The sequence below is a fragment of the Mesoplodon densirostris genome, chromosome 6, assembly GCF_025265405.1.
Source record: "Mesoplodon densirostris isolate mMesDen1 chromosome 6, mMesDen1 primary haplotype, whole genome shotgun sequence".
In the NCBI taxonomy this organism is placed as follows: Eukaryota; Metazoa; Chordata; class Mammalia; order Artiodactyla; family Ziphiidae; genus Mesoplodon; species Mesoplodon densirostris.
In genome coordinates, this window is record NC_082666.1 from 13,358,406 (window position 1) to 13,378,522 (window position 20,117).

The 20,117-nt window shown below is 51.6% G+C and overlaps 1 protein-coding gene across 5 annotated transcripts in view; it reads left to right on the plus strand.

The window, feature by feature from the left end:
- The window catches only part of GGTA1 (glycoprotein alpha-galactosyltransferase 1 (inactive)), a 67,013-nt gene that overhangs the window by 21,521 nt on the left and 25,375 nt on the right, over nucleotides 1–20,117 (plus strand). For 4 of the 5 annotated variants that reach the window (XM_060101443.1, XM_060101442.1, XM_060101440.1 and 1 more), the window contains exon 2: nucleotides 13,613–13,728. The exons of the other annotated variant lie outside the window; for it this stretch is intronic. Coding sequence is in view for 3 of the 4 variants with exons in the window: in XM_060101442.1 (XP_059957425.1) it covers nucleotides 13,613–13,728 (116 nt within the window). In the remaining variant the exon portion in view is untranslated. The remainder of the gene's footprint in view (nucleotides 1–13,612; nucleotides 13,729–20,117) is intronic. 5 annotated transcript variants of the gene reach the window in all.

Consider the following 20,117-nt stretch of genomic DNA (forward strand, 5'->3'; position numbering starts at 1 on the left):
CATATTTAGGCGTTCTCCCTCCATTTCTGAGCTATTTGATGTTTATGAGAGGGATGTTCCTTCTGAATTGGGTGCCTCACTTGTCTCCAGTCCACACACGGTGCTCACCTTTTCCCTACGATGCTCACCTTGTCCCAGCTGCATTTCTGTGTCCCATCGTGGCATCCAAAATCATTCAAGGGCAGTGAGGGTGGAAGGGGGAGGGAAGGACAGAGACATGGCCATCCCTGGCAGAGGCTTTTGGGGTTTTCTTGGGCATAAATAAGGAAACTCTGGGAGAAGACTATCGACTGCAGCCCTCAGCCCCTCCCTGAGTTCTTGATTTCCTGTGCTTTGTTAGGAGGCTTCTCGTCCTTGTCCTGGAGAGATGCCGGCCACCTGGGTACTAGCCCCAGCCTCCTCACTTCATTGCTGAGGGGCCCTGGATAAGTTATTTCCCTGCCTTGGTGCCTCCGTTTTCTTATCTAGAAAATGAAGCAGCTCAGAAGACTGAGGCCAGGCCTGAAAGGAGAGTGACCCTGGGTGGCGGGGGTGTTCCTGTAGCCACGTGGGCAAAGAGGCAGGTGAGACTGCTCTCTGAGTCAGCCAGAAGTCCGTGGAGCCTAGAGTAAGGGGGTGACTCATTGCTGTCACAGGACACTCACCGCGGTTGCAGGATGTATATGGTGGCATGAGAGTTGGATTCTTGGCTCCACTTCCCACTACACGGAGCTCCGTGAGAGGGAGGCTGTATCGGCTAATCCTTGTCGACCTAGCAGCCTGGACAGTGCCTAGCACTTGGTAGGTTGCCAAGGTTGACATTAAATAAATACTTGCTTAATGAATGAATGAACAAACGAGCACATCATTCCCTTCAACTCTGAATCAGTGATTTGCAGACTTCCTTTGGGACAGGAGGAGGTTGAAGAAATTCTGGGCTCTACCCAAACCCAGCTTCCCACCTTGGGCAAGTCACCAGACTCCCTCTGTATGCAGGGACCCATCCTGCCTCACGGGCTGTGTCAGAGGCTTCAGCAAGCAGGAGGCCTCCTAAGTGCCCCGTGCAAAGGAAGAGCTGGTTGTTTTTAGGACATGAGGACAAGTCCTTGTTTGACACAGAGCAGGTGGTGCTGGAGCCTGTGAGGTGGAGAGTTCTGGAATAATCATCATTAGGAATTGAGTAGCTACCGTCTATTGGGCACTTGCTCCAACATCAGGCCTTATGCCAAGCACTTGATGTGCACTATCTCATTTAAGATGGTCTAAGAGAGACATGGTTATTCTCGTTTTACAGAGGAGAGAAATCAAGTCCCAGGAGGTCAAGTGACTCACCCAAGGCCACACACTTAGTCAATGCCCAGGCTGGGTTCACTCAAGTGCAGGCTCTAACCTCTATGCTCTACGGCCTCCTGCTGCTATGATGAGGTAGGGACAGTGCTTGTCTCTTAGGAACCAGTGATAATAATACAAGTTGCCTTTTCCTAAGTGCCTATGAGGTACCAGGAACTTTACAGATGTTATTGTTCATCCTTTCAACAACTCAAGGAGTAAGGAATTATTATCCCTATTTTACAGATGAGTAAACCAAGGCTCAGAGTGTGAAGTGACATTTCCAGGGCCACACAGCAAGAAAGTAGGGAGCGGGGCTGGAATTTGAACTCAGGACTGGCTCATCCCAAGAACAGGCAGAGAAAAAGTCATCTCCATTGTGGGCTCCATTAAGAGATTGTTTTTTGGTTTTGTAGCTGTTGTTGTTTTTTAGCTTCCCACTTTAGGTTCCTAGAACGTCATCATTAGAGATTATTTCTTGGAAGGCCTTTTAGGCTCAACTTATTACAAGAAAAAAATCTAGTGGAGGGGAAAAAAAAGAAGCCCGAGGCAAAAACAACCTCAGGATTTTTCAGTAAATTCTTAGACTCTTAATACCTCCTAGCCTACACAGGGGAAGCAGGGTGAGCTGAGATGATCCCAGCCGCAGGCGCTAAGGGGGACAAGTTGGGGGTGGGGGCAGAAATGCGTCTGGAGGGACTGGGTTTGTACCACCTCTTGTACCACAAGCGGCCTCAGAAAAGAGTCTGGCTGCTGAAGCGGGTATCCTAAGGCACCGGTTGATAGTAAACACAAGCTCTGCATCCTAGAGGGTCCGAGGGGACTTCGTTGAACCCTCTTTATTTTATTGAACAGTTTTTACATAGAGTGACCCTATGATTTATCGCCCAGACCTGCACACCTTTGAGAGTGAAAGGGGGCACTAAAACATTGACCTGAAAACTGATCCACGACAAGCATAAATCAGAACTGTCCTAGGGAAAGCACCTTGATTTTACAGGCTCTGAGAAACTACCCACACCAGGAAGGGTTGCTGTGAAAAGGCAAAGCCCAGATGTCAAAAACAGGAGGATGGTAGGGCCTCCCTGGTGGCGCAAGTGGTTGAGAGTCCGCCTGCCGATGCAGGGGATACGGGTTCGTGCCCCGGTCTGGGAGGATCCCATATGCCGCGGAGCGGCTGGGCCCGTGAGCCATGGCCGCTGAGCCTGCGCGTCCGGAGCCTGCGCGTCCGGAGCCTGTGCTCCGCAACGGGGGAGGCCACAACAGTGAGAGGCCCGCATACCGCAAAAAAAAAAAAAAAAAAAACAAAACAGGAGGATGGTAAAACAAAACAGAAGAACAAGACAAGGGGTAGAGAGGAGCAGTGACTTCCGCCAGGGGACACCTATGCAGCCCCGGCTCTGTGCCAGCACCAGCCTGGTTAACACAATGGCAGTAGCTGAGGTCCACAGAGAGCACTTGGCATTTGTGGGCACACATGTCCCTCTCACCAGACCTGGGCTTGACAAGTGCAGGCAGTGGATGTGATTCATTCTGTGCCCACCCCAGTCCCAGCAGTCCCAGGACTGAGTAAATGTCCTCCAAGTGTTTACTGATGGAATAAATGCTTGTGGGCACGGCTTTCCTGAAGTGTGCCAGGGAAGATGATGTTTTGCTTGGAGAGGAAAGAGCCAAGGGTCCTATCTCTGAGGAGCCGTTAGGGTGAATGGGAAAGGCAAGGCTACACGGACAGGTAGAACTTATTGGTTCTGCTATCTGCTGGTCTGTGTTACTCAACCTCTGAGCCTCAGATTCCCTGTCTGGGGAATGGAGGGCTCATTAGTGATTGTAGAAAGGATTAAATGAGATGGTGTACGTAAATGAAAGGCAGTCCTTTTTTTTTTTGGTACGCGGGCCTCTCACTGTTGTGGCCTCTCCCGTTGCGGAGCACAGGCTCCGGACGCGCAGGCTCAGCGGCCATGGCTCACGGGCCCAGCCGCTCCGCGACATGTGGGATCCTCCCGGACCGGGGCACGAACCCGTGTCCCCTGCATCGGCAGGCGGACTCTCAACCACTGAGCCACCGGGGAAGCCCAGTCCTTATTATTAATAATAACATTCTGGGAAGCAGAGCTCAGTTCCACACTGAAAAGATGTGTCTTACAATCAGAAAAGTCCAGAGATGAACTAGACGACTCGGGTGGGTGGTGAGTTCCCCCTCACTAGAAGGCTTCAGGCAGAGGCTGTCCGGCATGGATGCTGTAAATGGTGTGACCACCTTTAGGCGGGAGGCTGGGCTAGCAGGACACCGGGAGAGGCAAGCTGACAGATTACCACTGGCGTCAAAGCCTGAGGGACTTGAACTCCTTTGGATGAGAGTGACTTGTTTATGTCACTGTTCATGTCACCTGGAAGACTGTGCTGTCGGCCAGCCAGGGGAGCAAACGGGGGCAACAGGCTGCGACTGGGAGCTGGCCCCTTGAGAGGGGGGATCTCCTTCTAGGAGGGAGAAAAGTTTTTAGAGGTCCCTGAAAACTTTCACTTCCTCCCACATGAAACGGCCCCTTGCTGGTTCCAGGGCCTCCCATTTTGGCTGAGGGGGAAGGAGTCTTCTTTAGACCTTGACTGCTCAGCTGTTCTGATGGGAACCAGGTAGAGCTTTGGATTCATCACGCCTGTTGGCTCGGGCTCCCGGCTCCCTCCCCAGGGTGCCCTCCCTCCACCCAAAGGCTGTGATCTCCCCTCTGACTCTGGTTTCTGGAGCCTCATCACATGCTCTGAACGCACCAACTGCTCCTCTGGGGGGGGGGGGTCATTCGCTGAGAGCCTGTGGCTGGGCATGAGGGGTGCCGTGAGCCCCCAGAGCTGTCAGGCATGCGATGCAGAGTCTGAGACACCAGCCCCACCTTTTCATCTGATTGGGAGGAGGGTGGGAAACAGCGAGGCACACACACACGGAGTTGCTCAGAGTTGGAGGCACAGCAGGCGACAGGATCTCTGTCTGTTGCCACCCTTCATTTGCCTGGCAAACCCACTCCTTGGGATTCTCAGGCAGCAGCACCCTTGCCCGGGGAACACAACCCTCCCTCCACAGCCTTCCCTCTTCCGGGGGCAAGTGAGGCCAGAGGCAGCCAGAGGAGTGTCAGCGGGCTGAGTTGAGCTGAGAATTCAGATGGGGCTAATCCCAGCATTTTTTTTTTTTTTTTTTTTTTGCGGTACGCGGGCCTCTCACTGCTGTGGCCTCTCCCGCTGCGGAGCACAGGCTCCGGACGCGCAGGCTCAGCGGCCATGGCTCACGGGCCCAGCCGCTCTGCTGCATGTGGGATCCTCCCGGACCGGGGCACGAACCCGTGTCCCCTGCATCGGCAGGCTGACTCTCAACCACTGCGACACCAGGGAAGCCCCCAGCATTTCTTTTTTAACATCTTTATTGCAGCATAATTGCTTTACAATGGTGTGTTAGTTTCTGCTGTATTTTAACAAACTGAATCAGCTGTGCATATACATATATCCCTGTATCCCCTCCCTCTTGCATCTCCCTCCCACCCTCCCTATCCCACCCCTCTAGGTGGTCACAAAGCACCGAGGTGATCTCCCTGTGCTACACGGCCGCTTCCCACTAGCTGTCTGTTTTACGTTTGGCAGTGTATATGTGTCCATGCCACTCTCTCGCTTCCAGCATCGTTGACGACTTTTGCGCCTGGCTCTCCTCCTGCCTCTCTGCTCTGTCCCCCAGGCTTCAGGGCGGTGTCCGTTAAGGCTGCCCTGCTCTGTTCTCAATGCTCCCCTCCCTCGGCGCACAGCAGACCTGCCTGCTCTTGCCTGACGCTGGCAGCTCCCAAATCGGGCTCTGCCCAGGCTCTCTGTCTAGGACAGCATTACTGAGCTGACTTCTGAAGGTTCTTCAAACTCAGCGCTTCCAGAACAGAACTCACCAGCTCCCCCTCCTCCCAACCCCTCCACTTTATTTTTCAGGCAACCATCCACTCTCCTGCTAGACCTCTTGCAGACAAATTCCTGGGCCACACCCTGGGCATCCTGATGCCTTAGGGCTGGGTTGACCTGATGCCCTGCATTTCTAACAAGCTCCCAAGTGATGCTTGGTGCTGCTGGTTGTTTGATCCACACTTTGATACAATACGAAAGTAATTGTAAATCCGGGACAGTCTCTCCAAGAAGGTGACATTGAAGCAAAATTTGAAAGAGAATTTAGTTCCTGTAACCCAAGGTCTCAAGATGCCACTTCTTTCTTGTCTTCCAGCTCACCCCATGGCGTCAGGTTTCCACTCTTTCCCCTGGACATTGGCCAGCAGCCTCCTGGCTGGGCACCCTGGCTGGAGATTTAACTTCTCCCACCCACCCTCACCCTGCAGCCAAGGAATTCTTCTAAAAAGCAAATCATGTACCTCTCTTTGCTTAATGGCATCCAAGGATTCCCCAGCACCTTCGGGAGGAAATGCAGATTCCTCAGGTACAAGGCGCGGGGTGACAGGATTCTGCACGGCCCTCCCGCTTCTCTGTGCCCCTCCCCCAACCCCACTTCAGCTGCTCTGGATTGGAGCTTGTCAACTTCCCACTTTATCCCCCCACGGTACCAACTCGCCCATCCTGTCTTCTCACTTTTTTAGTCATTAATTAATTTTTATTTTTGGCCGCGTTGGGTCTTCCTTGCTGCACCGGGCTTTCTATAGTTGCGGCGAGCGAGGGCTGCTCTTCGTTGCGGTGCGCGGGCTTCTCTCTGCGGTGGCTTCTCCTGTTGCGGAGCACAGGCTCTAGGCGTGCGGGCTCGGCATTTGTGGCTCGTGGGCTCTAGAGCGCAGGCTCAGTAGTTGTGGCGCACGGGGTTAGTTGCTCCGCGGCATGTGGGATCTTCCCGGACCAGGGCTCGAACCCGTGTCCCCTGCATTGGCAGGCGGATTCTTAACCATTGCGCCACCAAGGAAATCCCCTGTCTCCTCACTTTTTTGCACAAGGGGAAGCACCTTCTGCCTGTCTTGGTGGCATCCCCACCCCCATCCTCCCTGAAGGGATGCTCTTCAGCACCTGTCCTTTCCCTCCTCTGAACCTTCAAACCCTCCTCTCCATGGCTCTGTCTTATCAGGGGTTTCCCATCGTCTGCAGTGTACTCAGGAGTATTTCCCTTTTTCTCCATGGCTTCTCTCACTGGACCCTCTCTCCAGCCCTTCCCAATGCAAGCTGCTGGCAAGAGGTCCTTGCCCTCACTGACGTCACTTCCTCGCCTGAGGTTCTTTCCTCAACACACTGCAACCTGGTACCCGGCTCCAAGCTTCCGTGGGTTTCTGATGCCAGCTGCCCCCGGGGGCCCCCTCTTCTATCACATCCTTCCTCTCCTAGGGTGATCTTACCCACTCACATCCCTATGTTGCCCAGAACTGAATATTGGCTGACCTGCAGCATCTCTACTGGCCATCCCACAGAGCCTGTCTCAGGGAGGCATTTCTCTTCTTCTTATAATCCTGATCAAATAGAGATGCTCTAAGGATTCCATCCACTTTCCTCTCTCTCAAGACCACCTCCACGTCCCCACCCACCTCCGGCCTTTTGCTCTCAGCTCTGTAATTGTACGCAGGTGGTTCTGCGAGTGTTTATAGGCTTCCAGCCAATAGCTATTTGGATAACTGTCTCTAGTGGGTAGAACTGTGTCTACCAGAAAGATGTGTTCAAGTCCTCACGCCCGATGCCTATGAATATGAGTTTTTTTGGAAATAGATTCTTTGCAGATGACTCAAGCTAAGATGAGGTCACACTGGATTTGGGAGGGCTCCAATCCAGTGACTGGTGTCCTTATAAGAAGAGGGAAACTTCGACACAGACACACACGGAGAACACTGTGTGGCGCTGTAGAGCATTGGGTTATGCTGTCGCGAGGAACATGCCAAGGGTTGCTGGCAGCCACCAGAAGCTAGGAGAGAGGCATGATGGGTTCTCTCTCATGACCTTCAGAGGGAACCAGCTCTGCCAACACCTTGACTTTGGACTTCTGGCCTCCAGAATTGTGAGAGAATAAACTTCTGTGGTGTTAAGCCACCCAGTGTGTGGTACTTTCTTGCGGAAGCCTTAGCAAGCCAATATACCATCCATCTGTCCATCCATGCACCGATCCTCAGGACCGCCTCTGTACTGGACCCTGTATGAGGACCACCAGAGACCTTGAGTTAAAGCAGAGCTCCCTGCTGTCCTTGAGAGCTTGCATGTGGAGGGCGAGATGGACACTTGCACAGCAACCTGTGCTCCAGGTAGGCTGCACAAGGGCAGTGGGAATTTGGGAGAGAGAATCAGCTCCAGCCGGGAAGCAGATCTCAGAGGAGGTGACGTTGAACTCTGAAGGCTGCACATTCATCAGACAGGTTTGCAGAACGAGTGAGAACAGGCTCTTCACAGCCACCAAGCCCACGTGGGTCCCCTCCAAGGAGCCATAGGGATCCTTGGAAAGTTCTGCTTCAGCTTGGTCAGCGCCCACATGGGGTGTAGGGCCCAGATGGGGAAAAGGATGTGCCTGGAGCCACATGGCCTGTGGAAGCAGGTCATTGGATTTAGAAAGCACTTTCTTGGGCTTTCTTTTATCTGGTTGTATTATTAGTCTTCAATTTTTAAAACATTTTCTTCACTGCAATCCATCCCCTTCCACAGGCTCTTTGGAAAGAGATGCTTCTGGGGCTGGGCTGGGCTGAGTGGGGCAGGCCTGCCTTTCCTCCTTACCTTCACAGTTGCTTGAGTCCTCACCCCGGCCTTGCAGTGAGCCAGGTTGGGAGAAAGTTCTCTGTGGCTCTGCCAGACTCGGAGTCCCCTCTCTCAAAAAGCTGGTTTCCCCTCTCTTTGCTTGGCTGAGTTTCTGTTTTGTGGCCAGAATTGTGCCCCATTTCCTCTTTTCTTTCAGCGGTGTGTTTGGGGCCTCTTTTGGGAGGGTTCAGCAGGGCTCCTGAGTGGCCTGGAGGTTCTGTGGCATCCTGGCCCCTGCCTCCAAAAGCCAAAAGGTTCATAAGATGACCCCCCACAGGACCTCCTGGGGGGACCGGTCCTGAGCAGAAGAGGATTTACAAATCCTGAAGTCGGCGGGGGGGGGAGCTGCCTGCCAGCCTGTCTTTAGTGAGAAGGAAGAGAGGGGTGAAGGCCTGTGCAGACAGACATGCCAGGTCCCTGGGAGGCAGAAGCCCACCTAAAAAGGTCCAGTCACATCACCTCCTCCATGAAGGCTTCTGAGATTCTCCTGGTCAGATTTCTATAGGAGCCTGATTCACAGCTGTACCCCCAGATTCGGGCTCAGGCAGGGCAGAGTGGAATTGGGAGGGACCCTCCACTCCACAGATGAGAAAACAGAGGCACAGAGAAGGGAACTGGACATGGCTGCATCACACAGGCTGGTGATAACGGAGCAGGGGTTCAAATAGTACTTTTAATTTCTGGTACAAAATGATTTCCCTTAAAAAAGGAGTCATCTGTGGCCAGTATATCACATTCCGTAATCAGAGAAGTGCTGTTTAGGTGCAGTTATTTTTCTCTTATTATAATTATTTTTTTATTTTTTATTTTTGGCCGCACTGGGCAGCTTGCAGGATCGTAGTTCCCCGACCAGGGATCGAACACGGGCCCCCTGTAGTGGAAGCGCAGAGTTCTAACCACTGGACCACCAGGGAATTCCCAATTTTTTTTTTTCTTCTTAAAATCTGATTTCGATCTGATTTGGGCAGAAGTACCCCAGTTTACCACAGACCCCATCACTCCCTATTGCATTATACCTGGTCAAATTCACACAATTCTGCTGCCCACCTGGCTCCTGGCTTTCACTCAGCATTCATTCAACATATATCTATTGAGCATCTAATAGGTGCCAGGTACTGTTCCAGGTACTGGGAAAACCCAGAAGTGACCAAGATGGAAGACAAGCACCCCCCGCCCCCCAATAGCACTTGGGTTCCAGTGGCATTTGGTTCACAGCCCCCGCCTTGTTCTACATCCATTAGCATCCCCAGTTTGCTCTGGCTTCACCACCATTGGGGGTCTAAGAGGTTAAGGTGGGATAGAATCATGGAAAAACCCTAAACTTGTCTTCCATTCCAGGGTTAATGACTCAGATCATACACTTCTGTAAGGTTCTTCCTTTATCTTCAGTTCCCTTCTTTATAACTTGGGACTGTACTCTTCACCCTACTTACCCTCCTAGGGTTGTGTAGAAGTATATGGGTCGTTGTAGACAGCAGTGGCTCTAAACAGGGCATGACTGTGACCTTGAGGGACGCTGAGCTTCTCACCTGTTCAGGAAGTAGTTCTGCTCTGAGGTAGGGCACTGGCCTACTGGCTTCAAGCCTCTCTCCATTCAGGGAAGGGTGAGAATTTCTAGGGGAGTCGAGGGCACCCCCTGGCACCCACCGCCCGATTGTGATAAGAACCACCAGGTGCCTCTTTTTCACCTCCATCTGGGGCCACCAGCCTGAGGCAGCAGTGAGAGGAACCAAGGGAGGGTAGAGGGGGAGGGGAGACTCCTTGGTTGGGGAAATCCAGCCACCTGTATTGGGGGCTCAAGCCCAGGCTGTCCTCAGAACCCAGTCCTTGCCCCTCGGTGGGAGCTCCTCATACCTTCCAAGCTGTCAACAAAAACAGCATCTTCCTTCTCTAGAAAGAGTCTGACCTACAGCATGAAGAACCAAGGTTAGCCCCAGGAAGGGTCTTCCTGGCACAAGGGGTGTGGCTGAGGCTCAGGATGGAAGCTTGTGGAAGCAGGGGGAGCGCTCCAGCATGGCTTTGGTGCAGTCTGTCCTGGAGTTAGGTGGGATGGAGGCACATCTCAAGAAGGTTTGCTCTGTGTTGCTTGGAAAGAGTCATCATGATTTCATTTTTCCAGCTCTTCTCAAGGAAATAGACTTAGAGGTGCAGACTCTCCTCAGTGCAGTTATTTACTGCATGGGCTTTCACCAAGATCATTTCAGCACTGATGCTCACAGGTGTGTGGCAGTACTTAATGGTAATGGAAACATTGGCTGGAACCTCTCCTTCCCCACGTTTCCCCAACCTGCAGGAATACATGATCAAAATTTTTATTTCATACACCAATGTAAAATCGAGGGAACGGCCACCTTGGATTAATTGAACACTAGAGAGTATCAGTGATTGAGAACCTCAAGCACTTTTCAAGGAGTATCTCCTTAATTCTTGCAATAATGGGTAATATGTATCTCTATACCCTTACCATGTGCCAGCTACCATACAAGTACTATTATCCCCATTTTATAGCTGTAGAAACAGAGACACAGAGAAGTAAATTGCCCAGGATTGCATAGCATACAGGGCAGAGCCAGAACTCAAACCCAGGCAGCCTAGGCCCAGAGTCCAAATTCAGAACCACCATGCTCTAAGCTCCTCGCCTACCCTGAGAGGTGGGGATTATGATTATCCCCAACACAGAGAAGAGGAAACCAACCACATTGCTCCATCACTCATGAGCATCAGCAAGAATGTCTTTTATAGGGCTTCCCTGGTGGCGCAGTGGTTGAGAGTCCACCTGCCGATGCAGGGGACACGGGTTCGTGCCCCGGTCCGGGAAGATCCCACAGGCCGTGGAGCAGCTGGGCCCGTGAGCCGTGGCCTCTGAGCCTGCGCGTCCGGAGCCTGTGCTCCGCAACGGGAGAGGCCGCAACAGTGAGAGGCCCGCGTACCACAAAAAAAAAAAGAATGTCTTTTATAACTGCCCTGAACACATTCAGGATTCAACAAACAGTGACAGCCTGACACTTTTGTGTCTGTAGCATTCTTTGCCAAGAACACTTGATCCTCACACTTCCACAGAGGTAAGCAGGGTGGGGATCTGACCCTTCGTGATTCCCAGCCGGAAGGGGTCTGGGATGTGAAGCCAGGGCATCTCCACACCTGGGCTACAGCTACCTTGGCTGCAGCTCTGACGCTGTGTGATCCTCTGACTCGGGGTGTGGCAGACAGACAGGCACTGAATGCTGGTTGTCATCTGACAGGCCCGTGGACTGTTAGGGCTGGAAGGGACCTTGGTGACCATCGAGTGATGAGATCAGTCAGCCCAGCTGGGATGCCAGGTTCTCAACCTGGACAGCCTCTGGCCTCCTTTGATCAGGAGAGCAACGTGGCCTGAGGCTCCCTTGCTCCAGTTCCCCACCTCTCAATTAAACACTGACCACAAGTATATGCTCCCTTGTTTTGAGAGTCTGTGCTTCAGAGAAGGAGGAATTTCATGTTGGATCCTCTGGAAGTTGAATTTTCTGCCTTCCAGGTTTGCATGCTCTGTCGAGCTGTGGGTAACCAACCTGGAGCTTCTGATTCCACTAACCTGTAGAGTGTCCCCCGGGGGCAGCTCAGGAGGAAAGGCAGCATCAGACCCACCAGCTGGTGACCTCGAGCAAGTCACCTTGACCACTGGGTGGGTGAGCCTGAGGATTCACTGAGATAAAGGAGAGAGGCTGCTTCGTAAACTGTAAAATGGAAGACCCTCGTGATCAGTGCTTGCTTGTTGAAAGGACCGGTTTATCTTAGCGCAGCTCCTTAGCCTCCAAATGCTGTTATCTTTCCCTTCCCTGTTGACCGCAGTACAGACGCCTGGATCCTTTAATGCAACAGATCTTCCCTGAGCCCATAGTGAGGTGCTCCGTGGTGCTCGGTATTGGGGTGTCCACCCCAAGAGAAGGAAAAAAGCAGGGTCTATCCATGACCCTGTGTCCTGAGAGCCAGAGTCAGGGAAAGACAGAATGCCCCAGAGAATGCAGTTTCCAGCAGGAGGGTTTCTGTTCACTTTTGCTCTTAACATACACACAGAGAAGGGACATTTGTGATGAATTTTCACAAAGTAGACACACCTGGGTAACCACTACCTGGCTCAAGAAACAACATGGACCTCCCCCGGGGCCCCTTCCCAGTCTCTACCACCCCCCTCTCTGACTTCTAGCACCACAAGTTGGTTTTGCCTATTTTTGAACGCTCAATGAATGGAATCATCCAGGCCTTCTTTTGCTCAGTGAGAAAGAAGTGTGTGTGAGGTTCATCCTGCTGATGTCAGTGGCTGTAGCTGATTCCTTCTCGTTGATATACGTGGACTCCCATGCTCGATCACATCCGATCTGTCTGATGGTGGGCCTTGGGGTCGTTGCCAATTTTTGGTGCACTGTGAATGTTCCAGTCCGTGTCTCTGTGTGAGCTTATGTGTATTTTCTTTGAGGTATAGACCTGGGTGGAATAACTGGGTTGTAAGGTGTGGCTGGTTTAGCTGTAGTAGATGCCGGCGGGAAGGATTTTAGGAAGTAGTTAAGCAGGACTTCCAGACCCTGGAGACTGTGGTCGACTAGCTCATGCCCCCAGAGGAGGGGGCTGTGAAAGCTCTGGAGAACAAGAGGAAGAGGCTGGATTAGGCATCCCTTGGAGGCTGGGGGGCAGTCCTTGGCCCCTTTCTGTCTGGTTTTGGTCCCGTCTCCTTGGTCTGTCTGGGGTTTCCAGTCTGTACTCCCAAGGAGGTGTCCAGGGCCACTTGGGAGGGATGGGTAGGGGGGCTTTAGGCTTCATTTCCCTGCATCACCCACAGCTCCCTGTGTCCTCTGTTTCACATAGGGGTTCTGGGAATGACTTCATGTGCTTTTTTTTTTTTTTTTTTTTTAAAGCTTTCGCTGTTTCAACATTTGAAAATCCACCGCTGTGAGGTCCCTTCCAGCTGGGAAGTTCTATTTTGGGACCAGGAGGTGGGTGTGGGAAGGGTTAAGCATTATTCAGCCAAAGAGCAGGGTTGGGCCTCAGTGACCTTTTAAAGTTCTTATAGCTCGGCTTGCAATGCGGGCGATCTCAGAACATTCTATAAAAATAGCGCTCAAACAAAACAACTTCTGAAGCCTAAAGGATGTGGATGAGAGGCTCGATGTGGAGGAACGTTTAGGTGGCATTTCAACAGGAGTCTTGAGGACTCTCTCCTTCAGGCACCCCTCTCCATTTTTTTCCCCTTCCTTTTTAATTCTCCATCGGCTGTTCCTGGTAGCTGTCACTTGAGGTTGTTTGGGTTCAGAACGGTTCTCATTTTCGCCCAGGAGTGGGTGACGCAGGTGGCCGGTACGTCTCTCCCAAGGGTGGTGGCCTTCCCTCCTCCAACACCAGCCCTAGTTTGGACCTGTAGTTTCGCTTGGTGAGGGAGGCCGGGCCGTTCCTGGGCCCAGAGAGGAACGTCTCTGCCTTGGCATGCAGCTCTGAGTCAACAGGCCTGATAAACGGCCCACTTCCCAGGGCCAGCAAGGAACAAAGCCCTGACTGCTGCTGCGGGATCCGTCTGCCCCCCTCTTCCTGAAACAGCTGTTTATTCTTTTGACAGGAGTTGGAACGGAGCACCTTCCCTTCCTCCCAGCCCGGCCTCCTTCTGCAGAACGGAGCTCAATAGAACTTTGTTGTTTTGCCTTTTACTCTGGGGGGAGAGAAGCAGACGATGAGGTACGTGACATGTTGAAATGATTTACCTCTGCCTTGTCGGGGTCACTGGGGGTTTTGTGAGCCGGCTGCGGCGTGCATGCCCCTGGGGGAGGAACCCCGCTCTCCCCCTAACTGCTTGCTGGTCCCCTCGGTAGTTCTAGAAGAAGACAGAGTCCTCCTCTCCCCAGCGTCGGATCAAGAAGTGGGTGCTGGCGGGATGCTGGTCCAGTCCCTGTTAGTTTGCTGCCCCTGGCAGGACCTCACAGGGCGTGACTGCAGCCTGGGGTTTTCTGTGCAGGACTCAAAGTGCCATTGCAGGGGCAGGAGGGCGAGTCTTGGGGCCCAGGACCTGCGTTGCGGGTGGATGCAGAGCCCTCTCAGGGCAGCGCTGACCCTTCGTTTACCTCCCCTTATTTCTCTTGGAAAAACTCTTGCACACTGATTTCTGGGCCAGGCAGCAAGGAAAAGCTGGCTGGATCCAGGTTTCAGATTTCCTGAAGGGGATTCAAGAAAGGGCACTACAAGACGTCCCTCCGAGAACAGGTTGTTCCATCTGTGATGGCTGGAGCGACAGCTAGTTGTATATTTAGTCTGAAGCTTGTCTCTTATTTTCCTCCGTCTGTGTTTACTTTGACCCTTATAATGAAAAACATAACTGGAAACAGCCCTCCATGCACGAATTATAACATGTTTCTTCCAACAGGGAGCATTTCCCCATAATGCCCACTAATTTAGAGAGGTTTTAGGATAAAGCAGCATTCTCCCTCCTCACCCCCAGCACCAACCCCCTGCCAAGAGCTGGGCCTGGAAGGCAGAGGGTCTGCTTTTCAAACACACCACCCACCTTGTGGGTGAGCCCAGTGATCTCAGCCTTTGCTAAAGCTCAGTTTCCTCAGCTAAAAGCCGCTGCGCTGACCAGGATCAGGGATGAACAGGATGGAGTGAGTGCAGAAGGCTCCCACACCAGGCACACAGGAGGCACCTGGAAATGGCAGAGGAGTTGAGCCAGTGCTCACCAGCTGGTCCAAGGAGAAGCTAGCCGCTCAGTGAGTCTAGCCTGTGATTAGCTGGCTTTGGGTCAATTGCTAAGTGGTAATCATGAAAGGCAAAATGAGAGGATGTCGCAAAGAGACATGGGTGGTTAGTCCATGGGTAAGCCTGCATGTTTACTGAGAACAAAAGAGTTAAAAGGGTGGGCACTGGAGGCCAACTCTCTGGACCTGAATCCTGGCTCCACCACTTTATGCTGTGTGGCACTGGGCAAGTCACTTAACCTTTCCGAGCCTCCATGTTCACATCCGTAAAATGAGGATGATACTAGAATGACTTCACAGGGTCGTAGTGAGGCTTACCTGAGAGATTACTGGTAAAGCATTTAGCCCGGGGCCTGGCCTGGTTCAGTTGGGGGGCATCCAAGTGTTGCAGGGCCAGAAGCTTATTCAATTTTCAGGGTCCGCTTTAAGAAAAAGAATGCAAAGTTGCAAGTATAATATTAGGGTGGAAGTGAACGCAGTCGTCCCTCGGGGTATCCACAGGGGATTGGTTCCAGGACCTCACAGATACCAAAATCTGAAGATGCTCAAGTCCCTTACATAAAACGGCATAGTATTTGCATATAACCTACACACATCCTCCTGTTTACTTTAAATCACCTGGAGATCACTTACAATACCTAGTATGATGTAAATGCTATGTAAATAGTTGCGTGTACGCAGCAAATTCAAGTTTTGCTTTTTGGAACTTCCTGGAATTTTTTGTTTTTTAACATTTTTGATCCGTGGTTAGTTGAATCCGTGGATGTGAAACCCATGGTTATGGAAAACTATTTAGAATGTGAGGAGACATCCCAACAAATAACAAAAATTGACAAATACTCTACATAGGACAAAATCCAGAAAACATCCTCATAAAATGTGAAAGTAATATCAAAATGATCAGTATTACTCAGCTGTCTGATGCACCTGTCATATTTTGGCTGCCTACTCCTGGATTGCCTCTTTGTCTGATGATTTTGTAGTATCATTTTTAATAGAGGCAAAAGGAAGACAAATCAGTTTTGCCTCTAGCATGGTTAGTCAATGGTTGCTTTTTATAACTGCCGAGTTTAGAAGTTTCTTTCAGCTTTACAACTTGTTATCGGTGATGCCACGGCTGTGAATCTTTTGGCAGTTTCCTGCTCAGGGGGCTCCAGCCAGATCTCTGAAGAACTTAGCTCTTCGATCCTGGATGGCGGGAGGTGGGTGTGGGTACCAGGTGGCTGTGAGGTATGGATCACTGGGACCCCTGAGCAGGGAGCAGAACAGCAGCTAGTTCAGCTCCTTCTGTTGTGGATCTAAGTGGGAGGCTCCTGGGAGCTCAGCAAGGCCTACCTGGAGCAGGTTGTTACTGGGACCCAGGTAGGTCTGCAGGGAGTGGGGTCAGGATTCAGGCCCCACCTGCAGCCCTGGGACAGGCACCCAGGCTGGAGTGATTCCCCCAGGCAGGAGCAGCGCCTTGCCTCGGAGCAGCATTTGGGCCTTCCCCACTCTCCACCCCAATGGGAGAGCAGGCCCAGTCTTGCCCGGGGTCCTGACTCAGAGGTTTCATAAGCTTCTGGATTAGTTGGCCTGTGGGCTCAACATGAGTTGGTTGGCCATCCTCTCTCTTGATCATCACTTCCAGGAAGCTGCGGGCCGTTGCAGCAAAACGAGCTCCATGTGGCTGAGTGAACTTGTCCTCATAAAATGAGACTTCCAGCCCTGTGGCTGATTTCTCATCCAGGTCCTCGGTCAATCAGGAAAGCCTGTCATGGAAAGTTAAGTCCACAGGACTTGTTTCAAGGCCGGGGAGACTGAGGCCAGAGGAACCCGTGACCCTGGTTCCCAAAGCCGCTCTGTGTGGGAGCTGGGGTGATGTTTGAGCCGCCGCTTCCTTCCCTGGCCATGGTGAGCCATGGGGGCAAAGGCCATGCGCAGCGGGACCCCGAGCTGGGGGGCGGTGGGGAGCCGAGCTGACTGTCACAGCAGTCACAGCGTGGCCCGGAGGGCTCTCCCTTGACTCTTCTGTGTGGTGCTGCCCTGGAGGGCCAAGACTCCTCTCAGAGGGAACCACAGCTCTGCCCTCAGAGCCACGCATTTCTGAATCTCTCCCCTGAGAAAGCATCATCCTTTTACCACTGCCATTGGTGGAGCATTTACTGACCACCAGGCACAATGTGCTGTGTAAACATGTCTCCTTTTGTCCTTTCAAGAACCCTAGAGGAGGGTGTTTGAAGCTCCATCTTGTCTATGTAAATAGAGGCTCAGAGCCAGAGAACTTGCCCGGGGTTGTGCATATAGGACTGCACATTCGCCCGGCCTAATTTCTGCCTGGAATGCTGGATCTAAGTGTTACAATGGAGGATGTGGAAGGTGAAAGATTAGGAGTTTTGTGCAGGGTGACTAATGCCCAGTCAGCTCCTGAGCCCTCTCCCCACCCCCTTTAGCTGCTTTGTTTTGTTTGCAGCACTTGTGGGTTCCAGGGGCAGGGGGAAGAATCACGGGCAGAGAGGAAGATTCTTCAGCCTACAGGAAGGTTTGGTTTCCTCTGCCACTGCTGTTCCCATTCTCTCCCAAGATAATGGCTTTTCCAGGGCTTCTGAGTGCCTGTGATTCAGCTGAGATGCTCACCTTTTCCCCTGACACGGGATGGAGAGAACAAGGGCCACTAGAAATCCTTTCAGAGAGGAATTCTGTTTGGAAGGAATACCTTGACTTAGATCAGTTGGGGTGAAACTATAAGATTCTCTGACGTCGTGGGTGTGTGTATCATTCTGTGTGGAAGAATTAATTTATGGGCCACATGGAAACATCTGACACTCCAGGCAAACAGAAGCGGAAGAGGAGGCGGGGGTGGGGAGGGGGCGAGGACGGCGGAGGAACGACAGGCTTACAGTGTGACCCTGCCTTGCGAAATGCACCCAGGTTTTTAGCACAGTCTGCACCTGTTGCAGGAGTGGGGACGGTTTCCTGTGGAAACCGTTGCAGGGACTGAGTTCTGGGAGTGGCCCAGGAGCAGCCCGTGTCGGTGTTGGGATGGATTCAGAGGGAAATCGCAAACACCATGACAAGAGGGCCTGGGAGATGCTGGGAGGGCTCAGGTGGAACTGGGCCTGGCTGGGCTCACATGATCCTCTGAGGGGTGGGGTCCAGGTGACTCAGCTAGTTACACTCTCCCATATAAGGCAGGGTGTTAGTATTCTGTAGGTCCTAATTCTGTGCTCAACCCCTTAAATGGGATATTTGTGGGGGGGTTTTGGGTTTTTTTTTTTTTTTTTTTTGCGGTACGCGGGCCTCTCACTGTTGTGGCCTCTCCCGGGCCCAGCCGCTCTGCAACATGTGGGATCTTCCTGGACCAGGGCACGAACCCGTGTCCCCTGCATCGGCAAGCAGACTCTCAACCACTGCGCCACCAGGGAAGCCCTAAATGGGATATTTGGAAGCAACCCCAACTTTCCTACTTGGTGGGTAAGAGAGTCAACCACGAATCTTCAGAATGACACAGTTTTGAAAATTCTGAGAGACAAACACATCAGCGAAGGGCTTTTAGGCCGCATTGGCTGCCAAATGCCTCATTTTATCCAGAGAGAAAAATAAAAATGTTTTAAAAGACCCGCTGGCCACCCTGCCAACCCTTCTGTCCCCAGAGACTTGGGTTCCAGATTCCAGGAAGCGTGTATACACCCGTTTCCAGTGCTTTGCTAAAGGATGTGAGATTGGCTCATTTGCACAGCTTCCAACTGCAAGTTTCCAACAAGAGTGATGCCTGGCCACAGCAAAAAGTAAGCAGAGTCAAGTCATTTATAGAGTCCAGAAAGAAATGGGCTTCAAGAGTTGCCTCTGAGGCTAATTTCTGAAATTAAAAAATCAAACAGCTGCATTTGGAGAGGGGATTAGGGGGTGTGTCTGATTTTATATCAGGCTCTCCCTGATGTAAGCGTCAATGTTCTCTACCATGAGAGCTTGCGCGTTTCTCTATTTAATGTTTCTTACACCAGGAGAAAATTTGCGTTTGATCCTCAGCAGATGGGGTTGATCAAGCTTCGGATGGCCTGGGCTTGATCAAAGAAAATCAAAGTCGCCTGGCATTGCCAAGGAGCTCTTAATCAGGCTGCAGCACAGAACAGATGGATAAACTTTTAGAGTCCCTAATTTGCATCCGTTTGCACTTTATTGTTTAACATGTTCTTATTCCAAAACCCTTATTCTTTTCTCTCAAATATGCTTTGAGCTCTTGCTAACTACCAGGCACTGTGCTATCTTCATTGGATCCTCCCAACAGCCTGTTTTATGGATACCAGTAATAAGAACTAGCATTGTTTGAGCATTTATATGGTGCCAGGCACAATGCTAAATATTTTATGGATGCCAACTCTTACAGTCATCACCATTTTTAACCCCATTTTAGAGACGAGGAAACCCACCTAAATGTGATCCGTTACAGGTCCACCATCCCTTTTCTGAATCCCTAGGGCCAGATATGTTGGAATTCAGAATTTTTTAGATGCAGAGTATTTATCATATTATGTAATGCACCCAGTGCAGCAGCAGCAAGCACATAACAAAATACATCAATATTTATGCAAAGAAACATTTAAACAGTCTCACTAAGTGGGATAAAGTTTATAAATAGCCTCATGTCAGTTAGGGCCTGGGTGCCAATTGAATTATAAACAGGCTTTTGGTTTTCAGAGCTTGGAGTTGGGTGAGGGTCTGAAAAGATGCTTACATGTTCGGAGTTACCCATTTTCGTGTGTCTCAAATCCCCGCCTCATTCCCAAGCTCCTGTGTTCTATCACCATCCACACTTCTCTGGGAGTGAAGACAGTGGCAGAGAGAGATGGCCACAGTCTCAATCCAGATCTGTTTGCTTCCACACCCAGGCCTTTCCTTGCACTCAGTGCTAATGCTGTTGACATAGAAATCAAGTGGCTTTTTCCAACAGCGGGGCCGAGTTGCATGCAGCCCTCTGCATTTCGTAACTTTGCTGTGGGCCCTGGGCTGTCTGTGCCAGCTCACGAGGTATTCACAGGGAAGAAGCTTGAGACCGAGGTTTCCCTGTGGCCCAGCAGGCTCATATTCTCACGGTCTCTGGAACACCACCGATCAGTTGTATCTGAAAGCTGGAGGTTGAGTTATGACCTCGAGTTCAGCCCTGGCTTTTCCATTTCCAAACAGAACACACCTTCTAAGCAAGAAGGAATAGAGTGTCATGGCTGATCCCATACTTTTTCTTCTTTTTTTTTTTTTTTTGTGGTGCGCGGGCCTCTCACTGTTGTGGCCTCTCCCATTGCGGAGCACAGGCTCCGGACACGCAAGCTCAGCAGCCATGGCTCACAGGCCCAGCTGCTCCGCGGCATGTGGGATCTTCCCGGATCGGGGCACGAACCTGTG